This window comes from Ranitomeya imitator, chromosome 3 (assembly GCF_032444005.1).
Source record: "Ranitomeya imitator isolate aRanImi1 chromosome 3, aRanImi1.pri, whole genome shotgun sequence".
Taxonomy (NCBI): Eukaryota; Metazoa; Chordata; class Amphibia; order Anura; family Dendrobatidae; genus Ranitomeya; species Ranitomeya imitator.
Window position 1 is genome coordinate 38,657,542 of NC_091284.1, and position 23,966 is coordinate 38,681,507.

Consider the following 23,966-nt stretch of genomic DNA (forward strand, 5'->3'; position numbering starts at 1 on the left):
CCTAATCTAATACCAGTGCTATACAGCAATGACAGCACCATATGCTGCAAAAGATAATTTACTATATGCTTACGTAATAGCGCCACACAGTGCCAACGTATCGCTATGTAGTGCTGAAATCATAACAACACACAGTGACGGACTACTAGTTCCAACTACGGAAAGAAATCTAATGCCAGAGCTATACAATGTTCACAGGACCATATTCTGTAAACATGTTATACCGTCTGATGCCTTACCAAAGTACCGTCATACAGTGCTCAAATTCTAGCAACATACTGTGACCAAATAGCTTCATACATAAACTAGTGCTACATAGCGCTGACACCACCATAGGCTGCAACAATAATTTACTGTGCAATGCCTAAGTAGTAGCGCTATACAGTGCTCAGAAATACCAACATACTGTGTCGATTTAGGCCGGTTTCACACGTCAGCGAACGCTGCTGGGGAGAAGATATGAATGGCGGCTTCAGCACCACATGGGGGGGACAGCGCTTACTGTAGCGCTGTCTCCTGCACGGCACACGGACTGCACACGGACAGCGTGAGGAAACTGTCACCTCACGTACCGGAGCCACTGACGTGTGAAACCGGCCTTAGGCCATCTGTGGGATCCTTTTCCAAAGGAGTGTCTCTAATTCCCACCCTGAGAAGAGGACTCTTAGAAAGCTGGGTGGCAAGTAAGAAACAGATGAATTTTTGACACCCTGACGGATGAGGATGACGGCATTAATCCTGCGCTTCCTCCATTGCTTCCCTGTACTGTTACCTTTCTATATAATTCGTGTGGGCGCAGGTAGAACAAAGCGTGTAACGCTCACCACAGGGTGACACAAAGGAGCGCTCACTGTTTGCTCTGTCTGTGTAATGCTGGGATAATACCGCCATCTCATTACTCACAAGACACGAGCACCGCCGGAGAGTTACAACCACTAATTTGAATGCGGAGGTATTTTCTTTCTTTCTCTTTTGTCTGTAAGCCACATCTGTGGTCACCAAAACCACCGCCATCAGACACATCGGCTGCACACACGACAAGCGGATCCCGGCTGTGTATACATCCACAGCTATATACTGTGATAAGGCGCCATGTCCTCCTACGGAACCAAAAATTCTATCTACCCCCAAAGCTCGACACAGAGAAAACAGACCTCACACAGCTCCATCAACGGAGAAGTTACAAAGTTACCCGTCTCAGAAAATGCTAATTATTATTAATGGCGCCACATGGTGCCACAATCCAAACCGCTAAAATGTGACCGTTATAAGTTTGGTATCGCCGTAATCGAAGTGACCTGGTGATTTTTTACTATACGATCAACGCCCTAAAAACAAAACCCAATAGCGGAACGTTTTGGGGGGTTTTTCCCTCTTTTTTTTATTTTTTATTTTTTACAATATTGCCCATTTTTTTCCTCTATTTTTCAATACATTATATGGTTAAAAGAAGGGTTTTTTATTTTTTTTTATTGTTTTTTGGTGGGACAAATGGCATTTTCAATAACAAGTCCTCGTGTGGTTTTCTCATTGGAAATTTAAAAAATATATATATATATATAGTTTTCCTAAGAAAACGATTGAAAAAAAAAAAGTGCCAAAATGAAAAATCTCCCGTTCTGTAAGGGGTTGAACCTCATAAGGATATGTTCACACGTTGCGTTCTTTGCAGATTTTTTTAATGAAAATTAAAAGCAATTTTTTACAGAACCAGCAAAAGCTGTGAGATTTTCTGAAATCTCATTCATATGATTGTTTTTTTTTTCCTCACTGAAATGCAAAATTGCTGTTTTTTTTTTTTGTTTTTTTAATTGCAGCATGTCAATTCTTTCAGCGTTTTGGCAGCTTTTTTTTTCACCATAGAAAGCGATGAGAAAGTGAAAAAACGCTGCGTTTTTTGCTTCTTTTTAATGTCTTGTGGAGGCAAAAGACACACGCTGTATAATCTGCACCAAAAACTCTTTAAAAAAAAGCATTAAAAAATCTCCCTTTTGTAAGCAGCTTTTTTACTGCCAAGACAAGAGGTGTCGGCTGCGGAGAAAAAAAACGCCGTAAAAAAAGCAACGTGTGAACATAGGCTGATAATGATACGTGTCACACACCTTGTATTTCCGGTCTGAAAGCTGAAGCTAAATAGTTAATTCAGTTTTTCAGCTTCTCACAGGAAGCAGAGCGCATGAGAAAATTACTTCCCCCCCATAACGGCGGGGATCCGAAACAAAAAGTAACACAAGATATGATCGTTCTCCTATAGGGCACGTCCATTATACAGCGCGCCGTGATGGATGCCATGATTGTATGGTGCTAGAACAAAGGAGGATCCAATGATCGGACATAAGCAACAACAGTTTCCGTAATGGGCCCTTTAATGGATGCGGTCTCCCTTTAAAACATAGGTTCCCTTTTAAAGGAATTTTCCATTTAATACATTTTTTTTTTACAAAATTCTCACATCGGATAAAAAAAAAATAAAACTTTAGAAAGTGATCCGCACATTACCGACGCTGCCCTGTCCCCCACCGGTCTCTACTTTCTCATGCTCCCATTACAGGGACATGTGACAGCTGCAGCCAATCGCTGACTGAGGCAGGTCCCTGCTGCACCAATGAGAGTTGACTATATAAGGCACTCAGATTTTGTGGAGTGAAGGAGATCTCTACTATTCGGGGGGAGTTTTCCGAACATTCCAGGAAAACAACCACTGGGCGGAGCGCTCATCTCTCTTTCCTCAGGGAGTTCTATTTGGCATTCTATTCTGGTTGCCTAGTAACCGCTTCACTTCCTATCTGGGTGACCACCAGTTGAATACAGTTAGCTACCTGTTTTGAACTGGTCACAGTCTATATTATATAGCTTTCTTTTAGGTCCCCACCGGAAGCCGTGACGTTTAGAGCATGTAGATTTGTTGTGTGCTGACTGTGTACACATTGCGTATTGCGTATGATAGTAATTATGGTACTTAAAGGGATTGTCCACTCTTTTGGGAGAATTTTTTTTTTACCTTTTTAAGTCATTTTTGCAATCGGGTGCCTCTAAAAATCGTAGCACCGTTTTCCTTCCTCTGTGTTGCACTGTCTATTGCTGACCGAACAATGAGTTAACTGAGAATCCGTCAGTGAGCTCCTTGTGACAGCGAATTTCTAACTTTCTTCTGTGTCTTTTTTTCTGAGCTCACAGCTGATATATGACCAGAGATCACGTCAAAGATGAATGTGCTGGGAAGCAAAAGCCAAATGGTGCAAAATTTGATTGTAAAAAAGTGATTTTTTTTTTTAGCCACATATAAATATAGCACAGTTCCCTGATATGAACATCCTCTTTAAATTCAGTAGTGTGGTTAACTTCTGTCACAAGCAACACATTGATAGCTCTCAGTAGTAGTTTTTTCCTTCCAGATAACCGTCTCCTGTGTCCGGGACTGGAGTACGATTTATTTAGCTTTGGAATTTGGCAAATCTTCTGGTATTTGGACAATAGGAAGTTCAATGACTTCCCAGTAGGAAATAGCGGAGTGCTTAATACTTCCATTAAGGCTACAGTATATTTGCGTCTTTAATAATTTCCTTCCAAGATTATTTTTCTTGGTAATAGACTAGGGGTGGGGTTATTCCCCGGAGTCTAATAATATTAGGCTGGCCGCCTGTTCCTTTCCGCTAAGAAAGACTCCACTTTTACAGATGTTCTCTTTGTTTTTTGTTTTTGTCCTTTTTTTTAGTCTATTAATTTTATGCTGGTATTTATTTTTATTTATATATATATATATATATATATATATATATATATATATATATTGTTTATTTTATTTTATTAATTTTATGCTTTTATATATATACGGTATATATATATATATATATATATATATATATGCATAAAATTAATAAATATATATAATATAATAATATATATAATATTATAGTATATATAATATTATTATAATATATTAAATAATATATAATATATATGTATATATATTATATATTATTATATATATTATAATATATATAGCTGGAGAGACAAATGACAAATTATAAGAAAAAAAACAAAATAAGATATATATATATATATATATATATATATATATATATTTATATATATATATATATATATCTATCTTATTTTGTTTTTTTTTCTTATAATTTGTCATTTGTCTCTCCAGCTTGTCCAGGGTATAAGATGTTAATCGATTCACCTGTTACCAGGCCAGCTTACTTTTAGATTAGCAGTAACTGAGACATATGTAATCTATACATTTCTATATATTTAAAGCGGTCTCCGTGACAGTTACATTCCTCTGTTGCTCCCGGGTTTCTAGTCCAGGATTTGGCAACGTGTGTCTCGCCAGCTGTTGTTGGACTACAAGACTCAGCATTGGGGCTGACAAAATTACACGTAATCGACCCCCCCCCCCCACCCTCCCAGATTTGGAGGGGGCTTTTGAGAAATTTTACAAAATTTGATATAAATTCCACTCCATACAGCCAACCAATTCCAGCCCTGTGCTGATGAGGGCCTAAAGCCCGAAACACGTGTCCACAGGTAGGAATTGGTTGGCTGTGTAAATTTAGAAACTAATCCGCAGCATTGCACGCTTGGCGGTTCCAAGCGCTGTGGATTAGACAGGGGTGGAAAGAGATGATTTGCATAGCTCCGCCTACTGCAAAGGATTCTGGGTAAACCTGCTATTCTTTGTATTATGCTGCTTGCAAGTACTTTCCGTGTCAGGAAAGCATCCACTATGTATTTCCTTTAAGTAGAGGGCTTTTCGGTCTCTTTCGTCCCGCTACATTTAGCCCAACTTGGGTCTCTCCCTAAGGTGGCTAGCATGTGGATATAAAATTTAACACCCATCGATTCTGCAGTGAGAATGAAGTGATCACTTCACCGTTCACATGTACGATAAACCAGTGATTGGCTGCAGCAGTCACTTGGCTGTTGGACAGGATCTCTGCAGGATCGGCAAGGACCACTGAAGATTCTATGCCAGAGGGCATATTTCAGTAGGTTAGTAATTGTTATTTCTTTATTTTGGAACATTTCTTACTCTAGGGCAATTTTTGGACAATCCTAGGGATCATTTTTGGACCCTGCATCCAGGTTGGTACCAGCGTTTCATTTTTCCCTATTAAAGGGGTTGTTCAGGTTATGATCCCTAAAATAGGTCATCATATCGGATTAATGGGGGATTGGCTGCAGGACATCACAGTTCTGAACTGATCGGTTGGGGTGTCGAGTGTCAGTTCCGCGTCAGACTGATATTGATGACTTATCCTAGAGTTCGTAAGATCGGACAACCCCTTTTCAATAACAATTATATTTCTGGCATCTGAAACTCCAGAAAGTCGGACTCCATTTGTGGCACTAAAATGTATTTTGAAGCTTCCAAAGCTAGAAATATTTTCTATTTTTGGGTGCTTTGGCTTCCTTTGGGATCTCTCAACCCTTACATGGGACTTTCATATACTTTTTTTCTTGGGGATCTCTCAGCCCTTACAAGAGACTTTCATATTCTTTTTTTCTTGGGGATCTCTGAGCCCTTACAAGGGACTTTCATATACTTTTTTGTTCGGGATCTCTCAGCCCTTACAAGAGACTTTCATACTCTTTTTTTTCTTGGGGATCTCTCAGCCCTTACAAGAGACTTTCATATACTTTTTTTCTTGGGGATCTCTGAGCCCTTACAAGAGACTTTCATATACTTTTTTTCTTGGGGATCTCTGAGCCCTTACAAGAGACTTTCATATACTTTTTTTCTTGGGGATCTCTGAGCCCTTACAAGAGACTTTCATATACTTTTTTTCTTGGGGATCTCTCAGCCCTTACAAGAGACTTTCATATACTTATTTTCTTTGGGATCTCCCAGCCCTTACAAAAGACTTTCATATACGGTACTTTTTTTCTTCGGGATCTCTCAGCTCTTGCAAGGGACTTTCATATACTTTTATCTGATAATCCAGAAAATCTTGTAATCCGGCACCTATAAAGTCACTGCAATTGGTGATATGACTGTCTGAGACCAGTGTTACCAGATGGGTCCTTCCTTTTGGGTGGCATATTAGGATTTTTCTGCAGTATTTCGCCACCCCTGGGCCTATCTGTATTGTATCTGTTAGTTATTTTAATAAATACCATAAGCTTTGCAGACTGTTCCTGCTGGGAGGGAAGGGACAGGACTGATTTTGTTGGCTTGTTCCATATAAATTTTCACTTTGAAACAAAAAAATAAAAAATTCCGTCCCAGTTATATTAATACCTGTGAGCAGTACGCCTGCTGAGCAGCAGAGATTTGGAGGTGCGTGCTTCGCATGCTGCTTCGGGAGTGAGTAGTGTCCTGATATTGGCTGATTTCCAGATCTACAACCGTTTATATCACGTTCATCAGACTACTGGCAAAACCTGCTCGTCTCGATCCCAGACCACCCGACAGCGGATTAACATGTTCAGTGCCAGGAGGAAGTGATCTCTCACAGTATACTTTAGATCAGATTATTAATACATTCAGATACAGGAAAGATATATATCTTTGTACCGTGTTAGCTAGTAGATAGAAAAATATTTACCTTTTTTTAGCCATTAAAAGGTATCAACCACTGAGGACTCTCAATTCTAAATATTTTAATACATTCATTAATTTTTGGGAGGATTTTTTATTTTATTTTTTATTTTATTTTTAATTTTTACTAGTGTTTTTTTTCTAGTGGGCATTAGCAAATCAAAATGTTTTCTGGCTGGGAATGTGTCATCAGAAAGGTTTTTATGTAAGATGTATTTTTTTTTTAATTTAGGTGTGTTTCTTTTCATATCAAGAATGACATGTATGACAAAAAAAATAGAAATATAAAATTTTTCACATTGGGTTATTCTAGACTCATACTTCCTGATCTTTCAGGAAATTAACATGTACATTAGCAACAATAGACTGACTCAGACTCAATTAAAGCATCTAATGGACATGTGCAAATATCACTGTGAAGGGAGGAGTAGGTAAGCAGTGACATCACCTACTGTGAATGGTGGATACAGTGTTATCTACTGTATATAGAGGTGTTATCAGTCATTGTACAGGAGGAGTAGGTGAGCTGTGACATTACCTATTGTGAATGGTGGATCCTGTGTTATCTACTGTATATAGAGGTGTTATCAGTCATTGTACAGGAGGAGGAGGTGAGCTGCGACACCAACTATTGTGAATGGTGTATCCTGTGTCTACTGTATATAGAGGTGTTATCAGTCATTGTACAGGAGGAGGAGGTGAGCTGCGACACCAACTATTGTGAATGGTGTATCCTGTGTCTACTGTATATAGAGGTGTTATCAGTCATTGTATAGGAGGAGGCGGAGGTGAGCTGTGACATCACCTATTGTGAATGATGTATCCTGTGTTATCTACTGTATATAGAGGTGTTATCAGTCATTGTACAGGAGGAGGAGGTGAGCTGTGACACCACCTGTTGTGAATGATGGATCCTGTGTTATCTACTGTATATAGAGGTGTTATCAGTCATTGTACAGGAGGAGGAGGTGAGCTGTGACATCACCTATTGTGAATAGTGAATCCTGTGTTATCTCCTGTATATAGTGGTGTTATCAGTAATTGTGCAGGAGGAGGAGGTGAGCTGTGACACCAACTATTGTGAATGGTGGATCCTGTGTTATCTACTGTATATAGAGGTGTTATCAGTCATTGTACAGGAGGAGGAGGTGAGCTGTGACATCACATATTGTGAATGGTGGATCCTATATTATCTACTGTATATAGAGGTGTTATCAGTCATTGTACAGGAGGAGGAGGTGAGCTGTGACATCACCTATTGTGAATGGTGGCTCCTGTGTTATCTACTGTATATAGAGGTGTTATCAGTCATTGTACAGGAGGAGGAGGTGAGCTGTGACATCACCTATTGTGAATGGTGGATCCTGTGTTATCTACTGTATATAGAGGTGTTATCAGTCATTGTACAGGAGGAGCAGGAGGTTTGCTGTGACATCACCTATTGTGAATGGTGGATCCTGTGTTATCTACTGTATATAGAGGTGCTATCAGTCATTGTACAGGACAAGGAGGTGAGCTGTGACATCACATATTGTGAATGGTGGATCCTATATTATCTACTGTATATAGAGGTGTTATCAGTCATTGTACAGGAGGAGGAGGTGAGCTGTGACATCACCTATTGTGAATGGTGGATCCTGTGTTATCTACTGTATATAGAAGTGTTATCGGTCATTGTACAGGAGGAGGAGGTGAGCTGTGACATCACCTATTGTGAATGGTGGATCCTGTGTTATCTACTGTATATAGAAGTGTTATCAGTCATTGTACTGGAGGAGGAGGTGAGCTGTGACATCACCTATTGTGAATGGTGGATCCTGTGTTATCTACTGTATATAGAAGTGTTATCAGTCATTGTACAGGAGGAGGAGGTGAGCTGTGACATCAGCTATTGTGAATGGTGGATCCTGTGTTATCTACTCTATATAGAAGTGTTATAAGTCATTGTACAGGAGGAGGAGGTAAGCTGTGATACCACCTATCGTGAATGGCGTTTATCTACTGTATATAGAGATATAATCTGTCATTGTAATCCTGCCTACTTTAGAAAAGTCTTTTGTAAAAAAAAACAGGAAGCGTGAGTCTAAATTAACCCCAGTGATCGGTGTGAAAACTGTAAGAATTCTATTTTTTTTTTTTTACACAGATTGCGATATAAAAAAATTATTGCCAAAATTGTTCAAAAATAGATTTAAACAATCGGCCATTTTCTCTTGATACGTTCCCTGTACGTTCATTTCGCTCCCGTGTGCTTTATCTGTGAAGGTAATTTTCCTGTATTTCTTTGATCATGAATGCCCTTCTACCAGGAAAAGGGAATGTCCAGAGGAGACTATTGGGGCAGACGGCAAAAAATCTGGTACGTCAGAGACTTCTGAACACATTTCCGTGGTTAATTGTAATATTTCTGCTTTTTTTGGTGTTTGGTATAAAAACCACATCTTTCCGTGGTTAGCCACACTGGGTATTATGGTGAAAGTCCGCGCTGCGAGTAATAGCTGTGTGCAGCGATGGCATCCCATGATTTCGAAAGTGGAACATTGCTTAGGTGAATAAGTGAGAAGGAACAGATGGATTTACCCTAATGCAATATTTACCATTCTCAATAGCACAGAAGTGCTGAATACTTTGTTGGCTCCAAACTTTAAAAAAAAAAAAAATTCTTCCAGTCCAACTTTCTACGCTGCGTTCTGGCGATTATCTAATCCCTGAAAAATCCTGGCTGGCTGCAGGTCTAGAAAATCATGTCTTCTTCCAGGACAGCGCCACACCTGTGCACAGGTTGTATGTGGTACTACAGCTCAGGCATATACTAGTGGGGGGAGGTTTCTGCTGCAGCAAGCGACCTCTCGGCAACAGACGAAACAGCTTTCCCAAAATTAGGGTATGTGCACACGTTTAGTTTTTGCAGCAGAAAAATCATCATACTGATGAGTCGGCAGGAAAAATGGAGCATAAAATGCTCGCGCTTCTGATGCATTTTTTGCGTATGTATTTTTTTTTTATACGTTTTTTCAACATGTGAAAAGCGCCATAAAATCAATAGACTTTGCTGGTACTGTGAAACGCAGCTGAAAATTTGCATTAAAAAATGCTGCCAAAAAAAAAAAAAAAAACACTGCAAAAACGCAACGAGCGAACATAGCCTTAGTATTTGCTGCAGATTTTTCTGCACCAAAAAATGCTGCGGGAAAATTAGTGTCTTTTTAATGCTTTTTTTTCCATGCCATTCATTTGAATGGGGCAAAAATACTGAAAGAATCGACACCGTAAATAAAAAATAAAATCGCGTTGATGGTTCAGATCCACAAAGGAAAAGTGCGCATGCGTGAGGTTGCAGAAATCCCATTCATTTTGTTGGTGCAGTAAAATAAAACGTATTTTTAACCTTGGAGCAAAAACGCAGCGTGTGAACGAGCTCTTATAGATGGGGAAGGATAAGGGTGGGCCGTTCGCCTAATTTCCAAATAAAAGGGTTTTTTTTTCCAGTTTTTTAGGGGGGGGTTTCACCTACAATACCAACATTCTAAATTAAAAACTTGTCATTGCCCTTAACGAAAAAAAAAAAAGCGTCTTTTCATCAGGGGCGACGTCATTGCTGCGCTGCCGAAGGGGATCCGCTGCCTTTGGCTTGGGGGGAATGTAAAGTGGATGTGAGCAGCACACAGACTCTTATCCGACCCACTGATCCTCTCCTCATTTATTTAAAGCGAAACACACACAAATCAAGGTCAGAAACAACTTTCATTGTAATCCCGGCGTCATTGCCGAGGGCTGATTTCTCTTATAAGACACAAGAGCTTGGATAATGGGGAATCGCTCCGCGGACGCACGTTCCGTTATAGCTCGGAAAGGTAAGAAAAGTGGCTGAGGAAACGCATTTAAAGGCATGGTGGAAAAAAATGTGACCTTAAAGGGACGTTCACTGGCCGATTGTACGTAAAGAATATTCTGTAGGATATGTTATAAATCATCAATATTTAAGTCCTGGACAACCCCTTTAAACAGTCCATAGCCCTTCTCTTTATTGGAAGAGAAAATTCAACTTACAAGAGCGTCCTTATCCGTGTGATCAATGTCGGTGTACGGAACAGCGCCATCCGCTGCGTGGTGGCCGCTCTTAGGTAGTGCAGCTCAGATCACATTCAATTCAACCCCTTTATGGGAGAATAATTACCCAAAAATAAAATGCTATCAAGACTCACTGCTGAGACCCACAGTGATCACCGGTGGAACAAGGCAGCGAGTGTTTGATTCTTTCGTAGCACCTCCGCAGGTGAAATACAGCATTGCATGGTGGCCATAGACTGCCTGTGTAAAGTGGGGACATGTTGAGTCCTCCAGAGTGAGAGATGCGCTTTGCAACTGCTGTCCAAGAGGTCCAAAATAAAGGACACCTCCTGTTACCATTGATGCAGAACACAGTCTTTAAATATGACTTTTCGAAAGTCGAAAACCTCTTTAAAGGTTTTATCGATGACTTTTTTATTTTTTTACTATGTGTCTAAAAACTAACAGGTAGGTAGTTGTTATCTACCTGCCGGTTCTACCCGGCGCCTACTTGGAGCAGTCACCAACCGCTCCTGCCGGCGATTCAGCTGCTCCATGTAACAGAGCAGCTCTTTCTCTTCCGGGATGCTCTGTTGACAGGATGTGATTAGCGGCGTCATGCTGATTGACAGCAGTTAGGCAGCGCGGAACTGGATGTCAATCAGCTTGACATCAGCAATCACAAGCCGTCAACAGAGCAGAGCGGAAGAGAAGCCACTGCTCTGTCAACGTCAGCAGAAGCCGCTGAATTGCCGGGGGTGATCCGCACTGGGCACAACAGGCAGGTAGTTAGCATCTACATGCCTGTTAGTTCCCAGTCCCTTTACCTTTTTTAGTTTTTCAGAGCCTTAAAGGAATGTTTTATTTTACATAGTGTGGAGCTAGAGGCGGAGTCATGCAAATAACGCTCAAAAAAACACCATAAAAGGAAATGGTACTCCGCCCCCTGCATGAGGAAGTACAGAATGTATCAGTGTTTAACCCGGATTGTTCTTTTAAATGGAACTATTGTCGCACTAGAATTCCGCTTTGGCCGCCGCTGTTGTCTCCACGCCCGGGTTTTTCTTTGTTTCAGGATATAAATAGCCGTCCTGTTATAAATCTCTTCTTTTTTTTTTTTAACACTGATGACATTAAAAATCCTTTTGACTTCTGAAGAGTGAGACCGTAAGAACCTTCACATCTGCACTCATTCATCGTGACCAGAGCGTCTCCGGTCTGACAGGTTTGACACATTCAGAGCTATTATTGCGTAAAACTGCTTCAATTCTCTCTGCAGTTTCTTAAAGGGGATGTCCAGCGTAAAATAAGAAGATGACATGTAGATAAAATCCTTAACGATTAAACTAATATACTTCATAGAAGAAAGGTGAGATATCGGTGGTGGTACTGAGTCCGCAGGAAAGAGCTTGCTGTGCTGATGGGAAGGGGGATGGCTGATTGCTCTGTAGCCAGCCCCCTTCTCTGCATATACATCAGCCCTAATACTGGTGGGAAGGGGGATGGCTGACCGCTCCATAGCCAGCCCCCTTCTCTACCTATAAATCAGCCATGATACTGGTGGGAAGGGGGATGGCTGACTGCTCCATAGCCAGCCCCCTTCTCTGCATATGCATCAGCCCTGATACTGGTGGGAAGGGGGAGGGCTGACTGCTCTGTAGCCATCCCCCTTCTCTGCATATACATCAGTCCTGATACTGGTGAGAAGGGGGATGGCTGACCGCTCCATAGCCAGCCCCCTTCTCTACCTATAAATCAGCCATGATACTGGTGGGAAGGTGGGTGGCTGACTGCTCTGTAGCCAGCCCCCTTCTCTACCTATAAATCAGCCCTGATACTGGTGGGAGGGGGAAGGCTTACTGCTCTGTATCCAGCCCCCTTCTCTACCTGTATATTAGCCCTGATACTTGCGGGAAAGGGGATGGCTGATTGCTCTGTAGCCAGCCCCCTTCTCTACCTATATATTAGCCCTGATACTTGCGGGAAAGGGGATGGCTGATTGCTCTGTAGCCAGCCCCCTTCTCTACCTATAAATCAACCCTGAAACTGATGGGAAGGGGGATGGCTGATGGCTCTGTAGCCAGCCCTCTTCTTTACATGTAAATCAGCCATGATACTGGTGGGAAGGTGGGTGGCTGACTGCTCTGTAGCCAGCCCCCTTCTCTACCTATAAATCAGCCCTGATACCGGTGGGAGGGGGTGGCTGACCGCTCTGTATCCAGCCCCCTTCTCTACCTATAAATCAGCCCTGATACCGGTGGGAGGGGGTGGCTGACCGCTCTGTAGCCAGCCCCCTTCTCTACCTATAAGTCAGCCCTGATACCGGTGGGAGGGGGTGGCTGACCGCTCTGTAGCCAGCCCCCTTCTCTACCTATAAAACAGCCCAGATACAGAATGGGCCTTTTATCCGTCTTTGTTTCAGCATCATTGGTACCTGTGATCAGACCCACCACATTTTATAATGTTTAAATCTATTCTAATGAGATGAGGAATACCCCGTCAATCATGACATAATGAAAAGATCTACCTCCTGATATTAGAGTTTGAGCTTCTTATTCTTTTCAAGACCTCTGCTTGTTGTCAGTGACATTCTTGCCCTAATCTGAAAGTTGAATACCTAATATCTAACACAGCTGAGGGTTTGCTACAGCTGCAACGGAAAGTTTACATCTCTGTGGACTTCAGCTTTACTGTGTAGACTGTCAGGACACTGGGCATTGGAGATAAGCGGGTGTCCGGTCATAGGCCTGAATCTATAGAACACAACACACTGGATCCAGCTCCTTGGTGGGAGTTGTCTTCGAAACGCTGCAACCTGTGATTGTCTGCAGCAGAAAAGAGACTCAGCAGAAAGCAATGTAATGACGCACTGTTCCAATCGTCTGACCACTCCATGGCGGCCTTTTGTCTTTGCCCGGACAACCCCTTTAAGCAAGTTCTTAGGAATTTTAGTTCTTTTAGGGACATATTGGGGCCTCTAGTAGCCGGGAAGGTGCTCTTTTACCGACCAGTGCCCCCCATCCTGCAGTCTCAGGTCAGAGTCCTCAATGTGAATTCCCGCCATGTAATACTGCATTTTCCCTGTAGTGGCCGCTATGGGGTGAATTTGTATTTCTTAGTCTCAGGATTATAATGGGGCCGCCCCTTTAATGATTCTAACATGCCGGGTGTCGTATATCTATTATCTGAAGGTGTTTTATTATCATTTCTCCGGAAAGCTGGTCCCAGTCCTTCGCTTCTGTACGGTCAATTGTTTGCTCTTCATGGGAAATGGGAGCAGTTTGGTGGTAAAGTCCTTACACCCCTTTCTACAAACACGGATATAAAGTCAATATTTAGGATTCGCACAGATATTGTGCATTTTCTAAATAAGCTTTATTTAATGATTGCATTGGCGCGCTGCCACAGGGGAGGGGCGCCAGACGCTTTTCTTCTACGTTTCTCTCGCCACCGGGCATCTCTGACATCGGGCACATACAAATAGTTTTCTTCTATCGTTTTGTGTACACAGCTTCCGTGCAGACATATGCATCTCCATGGTTACGTCAAATAACGCACAATCATTGCAAAAAGTATTCTGTCGTTTTAGGTATGCAGCTCCAGTCCAGAACTATGTGTCTTCACGGTTACCTTACCGCATTGAGAATAACAAACCCCATATATAGCGTGATCCTGCAACCATGTGTTACTCTACTTCCTCTGCCCCTTCGTCTTGTTACCGACATTGCAAAAAGTTTTCAAATCGTTTTGGGTATACAGCTCCAATGCAGGACTATGTACCTCCATAGTTACGTATGTAACATATGATCCTGCAGACCACCTCTGCCCATTCTTGCCACAGACAGTGCTACCGTACTTCTACCGTTTTGTGTATACAGCTCCAGTGCAGAACAATGTGTCTCCACGGTTATTTTGCTGCATAGAGAATGAGAAACGCTGCATAGTCTGAATATTTGCGAAGTTGTTTGACTTATTATTGTAAAGGACAATATTGGTTGCGAAGTTATACATACCCTTTACACCTTTGTCACTTTAAAGCCAAAATCGCGGTCCAGCAACAGTCAGCTGTGTACCTTTGACCAGACATTGCGGCTCTTACTGGATTAGATTCCTCCACAGGCCACGTTCTTACTATTGTAATGTTTGCATTCTTATAAAGGCAATCCTAGTGATATAACCAGCCCGCGTGCGTGCATAATTAGTGCAGTGCATCATTAATCTAGAATTACTTATGTAGGTGCGCCCAAATAATCTGCACCTGGCCAAAGTTCAGTCGCAAGGTAAACACACACTTGTATATAAACTACAGTACAGGAGACTATGTAAAGTCATTTTTAGGCACAGAATTTCAGTTATTTCGAATCAGCGTTCTGCCAGCACAATAGATGCTGGAACTTTCTTTATCTCACTTGCTAGCATGTATTGCCCCTCGAAGTGTTCAATGGTTCGGCTATAGTGATGAGTGAGTGTACTCGTTGCTCGTTTTCCAGAGCACGCTCGGGTGATCTCCGAGTATTTCTTACTGTTCGGAGATTTAGTTTTCATCGTTCAGCTGGATGATTTACAGCTACTAGCCAGGCTGAGCACATGTGGGGGTTGCCTGGTTGCTAGGGAATCCCCACATGTAATCAAGCTGGCTAGTAGCTGTAAATCATCCAGGTGAGGCGATGAAAACTAAATCTCCGAGCAGTTATAAATACTCAGAGGTCACCCGAGCAACAAGTACACTCGCTCATCACTATTCGGCTACCTGGAATTTTGATGGTCAGGAGCAAAGAGACAAAGACCGTCCCCTACTTCTTGTAGAGACAAAGACCCTCAATCCTGTAGAAAAATAAAGACTAGTGATGAGCGAGTGTACTCGTTGCTCGGGTTTTCCTGAGCACGCTCGGGTGGTCTCCAAGTAACTGCTCGGAGATTTGGTTTTCATCACGGCAGCTGAATGATTTACAGCTATTAGCCAGCTTGATTACATGTGGGGATTCCCTAGCAACCAGGCAACCCCCACATGCACTCAGCCTGGCTAGTAGCTGTAAATCATTCAGCTGCCGCAATGAAAACTAAATCTCCGAACAGTAACAAATACTCGGAGACCACCCAAGTATACTCGCTCATCACCAATAAAGACCCGCCCCCACTTCCTGTGGAGACAAGGATCTGTCCCCACTTCCTATTCAGCGACAAAAACCCGCCCCCATTTCCTATGGACAAAAAGAACTGCCTTAACTTCCTGTAAAGAGACAAGAACTCGCCCCTGTTCATGTAGAGAGATAAAGACCCACCCCCACTTTCTGTAAATAGACAACAAAAAAACCTTATTCCTGTATGGAGACAAAGACCCATCCCCACTTTTGTGAGAGATAAAGATTTGCCACTAATTCCTATAGAGAGACAAAGACCCGCCCCCACTTCTTGTAGAAAGGCAAAGACCCGCCCCCACTTCTTGTAGAAAGACAAAGACCCGCCCCCACTTCTTGTAGAGACACAAAGACCCGCCCCCACTTGTTGTAGAAAGACAAAGACCCGCCCCCACTTCTTGTAGAAAGACAAAGACCCGCCCCCACTTCCTGTAGAGACACAAAGACCCTCCCCCACTTCCTGTAGAGAGACAAAGACCCGCCCCCACTTCTTGTAGAAAGACAAAGACCCGCCCCCACTTCTTGTAGAAAGACAAAGACCCGCCCCCACTTCTTGTAGAAAGACAAAGACCCACCCCCACTTCTTGTAGAGAGACAAAGACCCGCCCCCACTTCCTGTAGAGAGACAAAGACCCGCCCCCACTTCCTGTAGAGAGACAAAGACCCGCCCCCACTTCCTATGGAGAGACAAAGACCCGCCCTCACTTCTTGTAGAAGGACAAAGACCCGCCCCCACTTCCTTTAGAGAGACAAAGACCCGCCCCCACTTCCTATGGAGAGACAAAGACCCGCCCTCACTTCTTGTAGAAGGACAAAGACCCGCCCTCACTTCTTGTAGAAGGACAAAGACCCGCCCCCACTTCCTGTAGAGAGACAAAGACCCGCCCCCACTTTCTATGGAGAGACAAAGACCCACCCTCACTTCTTGTAGAAGGACAAAGACCCGCCCCCACTTCCTGTAGAGAGACAAAGACCTGCCCCCACTTCCTGTAGAGAGACAAAGACCCACCCCACTTGCTGTAGAAACAAAGACCCACCCCCATTTCCTGTGGAGAGACAAATACCTGCCCCCACTTCCTGTAGAGACAAATACCCGCCCCCACTTCCTGTAGAGAGACAAAGACTCGACCCTACTTCCTGTAGAGACAAAGACCCACCCCCACTTCCTGTAGAGAGACAAATACCTGCCCCCTCTTCCTGTAGAGACAAAGACCTGCCCCCACTTCCTGTAGAGAGACAAAGACTCGCCCCCACTTCCTGTAGAGACAAAGACCCGCCCCCACTTCCTGTAGAGAGACAAATACCTGCCCCCGCTTCCTGTAGAGACAAAGACCCTCCCCCACTTCCTGTAGAGAGACAAATACCTGCCCCCTCTTCCTGTAGAGACAAAGACCCTCCCCCACTTCCTGTAGAGAGACAAATACCTGCCCCCTCTTCCTGTAGAGACAAAGACCCTCCCCCACTTCCTGTAGAGAGACAAAGACCCTCCCCCACTTCCTGTAGAGAGACAAAGAGTCACCCCCACTTTCTGTAATTTGCCTCTGTGTCTCAGCTATTAGAGCAGAAAAGCAATGGACAGCAATTCATACAGAAAGGAAGACACCATGCAGCCAGCACTTTTTAGTATTTTTTCGAGGGAAATGCAACATAACTTTTAAGTAAAGTGATTTTCCAGATGGTCTATTAATCACATTATCAAATGAGATCAAGTTATCCAAAAGTTTAGAGGCCATTTAAATAATAAAATGATGTATGCTTGCAGTCACCACTAGAGGGAGCTGAGTACATGCAGTCTTCAAGGTGCTCCCCCTAGTGGTGGAGATTCCTTCTACTCATTGTTCGTTTTTGTTATATCTGTGTAATCGGCCATTTTATTTTTTTTTATTTAAAGGGAAAAGCTTCACACTTACCATCACGATCTTCACCAACCCTCCTCAAGTGGCTACTTACCATCGAGCCATTAAAATCACCGTGGACGGACCTCGGGAACCAAGACGTAAGATAATTTTATATAAAATTACTACATGGAATTATATATACGGTATATAGTGTGATTTTTTTTTATTTATTTGGGCTGTACCGATATTAAAGGAACACTCCAGGCAGTCAGTTCTTGGCATAACATAGAGGATCTGTTTTGTGTGGAGTCTTTTTTAAGAGTGATATTTCTCTTTCTGTAGCCCCCATCTATCCTTAGTTTATTCCTAAAAGCCCCCATATACATTAGATATTGGTGGGATCGGTAATGTGCATAGGGGGCCATCCGACTCTCCCCGACAGATAATGTCAGGGAAGAGAAGGATTTGGCATGTTGGAGTTCCGATGGTCGTTCCCTTTGTTCTCCTGTAAGTCTCTGCCAGAGGGTCTCTCTAATAGAGAACACAGAAGAGCTTGGCCGGGGTCCGAGGGAAAGTCAGGGGGGCTAGATTTCAGCCGGCCTAAGAGTTCTCTAAAGGTTATGGGGAAATAAGGTTTTTAATCTCCAGGTTGTTTAGCAATCATCTTTCTTTTTGGTCAAGTGATCCATGAAACTTCACGTACGGAAGGTTCTTCTATTTACTATACAGTGTACTTCTCCTCCATGGTGCACAGACTTGTTTTAGGCCCCTTTTTTTTACTAAGGCACAAGAAATCCTTATAAGATTACACAGGAAATCAGGCATCTTGAAGAGGAAAACAGTCAAAGCTAAAGCAAACCATGAACATTAGATATGAGTCGACTGAAAGAGCTTTCAACAGGATTCTACGACCATTTCGCGAGCATGGAGGGCATCCCGATTCTCCCGTTTGGAACCAGTTACTCCAATCCTTTTGTTCTTGAAGGAGATAACCTGACACTAGAGGACAGTCTGTGGCCTACAACACTCTCCCCGTTCAGAACTCATTTACAGTTGACCCTTTTTTTGCCCAACAGTGGGGAAAAGTCGGAACTGGATTAGATGGTTGGCCGGTCTCACCAAAATTGTTCAGGTCCAGCACCCTTTAGGACCCCATACACATTAGATTAACCCATCGATATCGGTGGGATTGGCTGACTGTCTAACGTGCATTGGGGCAGCACGGTGGCTCAGTGGTTAGCAGCACTGAGGTCCTGGCTTCAAGCACCCACCAAGGAGAACATCTGTAAGGACTTTGTATGTTCTCTATGTGTTTGCGTGAGTTTCCTCCGGTTCCCTTCCACACTCAAGAGACATACTGTTGGGGAATTTAGGTGGTGAGCCGCGCTCCGATGTATGGGGGAGTCATATCCCTCCATGAAGGGATTTTTCAGAAGATAAGCCATCATTAATTGATCGGTGGAGTTTAGACCCTTAGGACCCTTGTTCTTCAGCACTTGCTGTAGATCTGTGGCCCTTTCTTCTGATGGTCAGAAGGGGTATTGAGCGTCGGACCCCAATAATGAAACACCCCCCTACCTTTACGGTTCATTGTAGGATATGTTTTCACTTTTATCTTAGCTTTACGTCATGTCTAATTAATTACTCTGAATTACCCGGCTGCAGGCTGGCACTGGCAACGTTTTCCACTGGAACGCTTGTCTACGTGCCAAGTACCGAGATACATCTATTTTTTTTCTATATGTATAATACAAAAGCCTTACCCATCCAGCCGAAGAAGACAATGGATGACTTGTTACTCAGCAGACTAATCTACATCTGCTATTTCTGAGAACAAACAATTGTCTACCTCCTTCTATATTTAGACGCTAATCCTACCCATCAAAAAATGGCACGGTGACTTCAGGTCACAGAGAAGGTTAAGGCGGCTATGTGACAGGGACATCTACAATCTATCACTCGGTGACTTGTTTTAGATGTAAACACAATATCTTGCTGCTTGGATCCCCAGTAATCAGCTATGATCTATGGAAGAACCTCACAGCATGTTTTCAATTTTCCTACAGCTCCCCCGCAGGATAAATCAAGCATTACACACCTGTATATGTTGTTCCTGTAATACGTGGACGTTCTTGGTCCTCCAGAGAGACCTTCTTTGTAGTGTCTCTATACTCAAGCTCATAAATTAGGGTCATTAATAACTCAGGCCTGAGTATTGGGAACTTACCAATTCCAAAATCTCATGTGAATGGAGTGGTAGTGCGCCTGCGCCATCATAGCTTTATTCACTTCTATGGGTGCAGTAATGCGCATGCGCAATCATACTTGTATTCAATCTACGGGATCAGTAATGCGCATGCACGATCATTACTAGATTCACTTCTGTGGGAGCGGTAGTGCACATGTACAGTCATAGCTATATTCACTTCTATGGGAGCGGTAGTGCGCATGCACAGTCATAGCTATATTCATTTCCATTGGAGTGGTAGTGCGCATGCGCAATTATAGCTATATTCACTTCTGTGGGAGCGGTAGTGCACATGTACAGTCATAGCTACATTCACTTCTATGGCAGCGGTAGTGCGCATGCACAGTCATAGCTATATTCATTTCCATTGGAGTGATAGTGCGCATGCTCGATCATAGCTATATTCACTTCCATGGGAGTGGTAGTGCGCATGCGCGATCATAGCTATATTCACATCCATGGGAGTGGTAGTGCGCATGCGCGATCATAGCTATATTTTCTGCACATGCATCATCAATAGACAATGAGTGGAGTGGCGGAATTACTTGCAAAAAGGACATGGGACCCCCCTCAAAAAAATGTAATCAATCACTGTGCAAGAATAGATCCCAGCTAGGCTAATCTGCTCTCTCAGGAGTTTTTGGTGAGCCATTGTAGCAGCAGATTGTCACCCAGCTTTCTGTACAGCAAATCTGACAGCAGAATAGCACGTTGTGTCACGTGATGGCGGTAATACAGTGTAGTGTAAGATTTAGTGCAGCATTTACTGCTTGTTTTACGGGGAGAGCGGCAGTAATCTTGTAATTCCCCAGACCCCACTAAAGCTTATGAAGTATTAGAGAACTTCCGTAAACTCTATCCGGACTGTTTTCATTAAACACTGGTTTGGCCAAACGCCACAAGGTTCTCTAAACCTTCATTAATCAAAACGCAGCTAATTATATTTGGGCAGGTGGTCTAGTAGGGTCCGGAGGGGGGCGGTCTGGGGGGCTGGGAGCTGTATGAAAATCATACAAAATATAATATAAGAACAATGTAGAGTACAATCACTATAAATAAGAGATGCCAAATTTCATGTTCTTGGAACATCTTTTATTATTATCATGTGCCTTCCATCCATTATTCCTCCTGGAAAAGTATGAATAAATTAAGAAAAAAAATGGGAGTTTTTCTTTGTCGATGCGTGTGGTTTTACATGAGGTCAGCACTGATTGGACAGTGTCAGTGGGTGTGGTTTTACATGAGGTCAGCACTGATTGGACAGCGTCAGTGGGTGTGGTTTTTCATGATGTCAGCACTGATTGGACAGTGTCAGCGGGTGTGGTTTTGCATGATGTCAGCACTGATTGGACAGTGTCAGTGGGTGTGGTTTTGCATGATGTCAGCACTGATTGGACAGCGTAAGTGGGTGTGGTTTTACATTATGTCAGCATTGATTGGACAGCGTCAGTGGGTGTGGTTTTTCATGATGTCAGCACTGATTGGACAGCGTAAGTGTGTGTGGTTTTACATTTTGTCAGCATTGATTGGACAGCGTCAGTGGGTGTGGTTTTGCATAATGTCAGCACTGATTGGACAGTGTCAGTGGGTGTGGTTTTGCATGATGTCAGCACTGATTGGACAGTGTCAGTGGGTGTGGTTTTGCATGATGTCAGCACTGATTGGACAGCGTCAGTGGGTGTGGTTTTACATTTTGTCAGCATTGATTGGACAGCGTCAGTGGGTGTGGTTTTTCATGATGTCAGCACTGATTGGACAGCGTAAGTGGGTGTGGTTTTACATTTTGTCAGCATTGATTGGACAGCGTCAGTGGGTGTGGTTTTGCATAATGTCAGCACTGATTGGACAGTGTCAGTGGGTGTGGTTTTGCGTGATGTCAGCACTGATTGGACAGTGTCAGTGGGTGTGGTTTTGCATGATGTCAGCACTGATTGGACAGCATCAGTGGGTGTGGTTTTTCATGATGTCAGCACTGATTGGACAGCGTAAGTGGGTGTGGTTTTACACTTTGTCCGCATTGATTGGACAGTGTCAGTGGATGTGGTTTTTCATGATGTCAGCACTGATTGGTCAGGGTCAGTGGGTGTGGTTTTGCATGATATCAGCAGTGATTGCACAGTGATTGGACAGCGTAAGTGGGTGTGGTTTTACATTATGTCAGCATTGACTGGACAGCGTCAGTGGGTGTGGTTTTGCATGATGTCGGCACTGATTGGACAGCGTAAGTGGGTGTGGTTTTACATTATGTCAGCATTGATTGGACAGCGTCAGAGGGTGTGGTTTTACATTATGTCAGCATTGATTGGACAGCGTCAGAGTCTTTTGGTGCACACGCCCATTAATAAGGGGAAATTACATTTACAGGAGGAGTAATAGAGGAACAATATAAAAAATCTCAAATTTGAGGGGGGTTGAAGAATGGACCAGGAATGGACAGATCCTCTTTAGATATAAAAGTTTTCTGGTTAATCTGTAATAAATTCATCACTAATTAACAAAGAAAAGTTCTGTAACTTTGTGTTTGAAGTTTTATCCAAGATCTCCGAAAGGAAAACTCAATTTTACATCCAGCGACTGAAAAGTGACCTAATACCTCTCACAGCTGAGGGTTTGCTACATAGCAGAGGAAATGTATAGATCCCAGGTTCTCAGTTTTTTTGGAGGGGTGAGATTACTGGGGGTCCAGTGTGAATATACAGATTATCCCATGGTGACGCAGCGCTGAGAAATCCCCCAGAGGAGGCCATATCCGGCTGATGTCAGTGACTCACGCAGGTAACCGGAGAAAGCCCATGTCTATGTGGGTGGCTGCGGGGCTTGTTCCTTCATTTCACCTCTCAGCAATTACCGTGCACCTAATAGGTATGTATAAGTCATCATGTAGGAGGAAAAAAAGAGCAGCAAGGACAACAACAGCTCCCTAATCCTGACTGAGCTCATTACCTACAGGGCCGCTTAACTCCTGCACTGCCGGATATAACCAGGCCTACCCTGCATGCCCTGTGTGAGTGCATGGAGATTATAGATAGGTGCCCTTTATTGGACAGGATTACAAAGAGTGACTTCACCCCCTCTGGGAAGATCACAAAGGGGGCATCATTGACCCTCCATAAACCCTGGTCCCATTCCCTGGTTTAATGATTGGGCAACTTCTGGGCATTAAATGGCATTGTTATCTGTCCAACAATAGGACTTTTAGAGCTGCGTTTGACCCCAACCAACCCAATTCCAAGCCTTGACAGAAGGATAAATGTAATAGATTTGAAATTGCCATTTAAAGGGGACCTGTCATCCGAAAAAATATGTATTTTTTTTTATACCTGGTGTAAATGCCGCTGTTCCCCTGAATCCGGCGTTGTTTTTCTTTTCTTCCTGCGCCTCTCCGTTCCTGAGATATGGCCTCTCCTTCCCTGGATATAAATCTAGTCTTCTTAGCCAAGCAGGTGTTGCTTCAAATGTTCTCTGTGGGCGTGTTTATAAGGACCACACCCACTTGATTAAAAAGACTAGATTTATGTACAGGAAAGAACGGGCCATATCTCAGGAACGGAGAGGCGTAGGGACAAAAGAAAAACAACGCCGGATTCAGGAGGACAGCGGCATTTACACCGGGTAATTCCCTATTTATCGCAAGTGACAGGTCGTCTTTCATTCTTTGCACATTGTAGCAAGTTAGCCAGCAGTCCTATGTAAAACCACAGAGAAAACGCAGCTCTGCTACATTTATTTCTATTTGACTCCTTCTCTATATGTGAGATTAAGTATTTTTATATGGTGTTGTCTCAATCCCAGTCCCTTTCTGATCTCCTTCTCCCTGGCGGTCATCCAGATATATGGCCATACAAAGATTGGTCGAACAGCATTGCTGGGACTTGTAGTTCCACAATGATATATATATATATATATATATATATATTCTAGGCTTTTTTATTGATGTTTTACCCTGTGCGGTATATTAATACTCCCGACACTATAAATAGGGGATTCTTTTTCTAGCGAAACTACAACTTAGCAGCAGAAACCGACCATCATAGGGACCCGGAGGAATGTTAATTTCATACTTCGGCCACCGCAATAACCTCTAATCTAAGGTAATAACTGGCTGCGAGATCTGAGCCGTGTTCTGATCTGCTCTTTTTTTT

General features: G+C 43.0%; 1 protein-coding gene across 1 annotated transcript in view; it reads left to right on the forward strand.

Annotated features, from left to right (window-relative positions):
- RUNX1 (RUNX family transcription factor 1) overlaps positions 1 to 23,966 on the forward strand; it is a 121,004-nt gene that overhangs the window by 22,155 nt on the left and 74,883 nt on the right. The window contains exon 3 of the mRNA XM_069760781.1: positions 17,630 to 17,734. Within this exon, the coding sequence (XP_069616882.1) occupies positions 17,630 to 17,734 (105 nt within the window). The remainder of the gene's footprint in view (positions 1 to 17,629; positions 17,735 to 23,966) is intronic.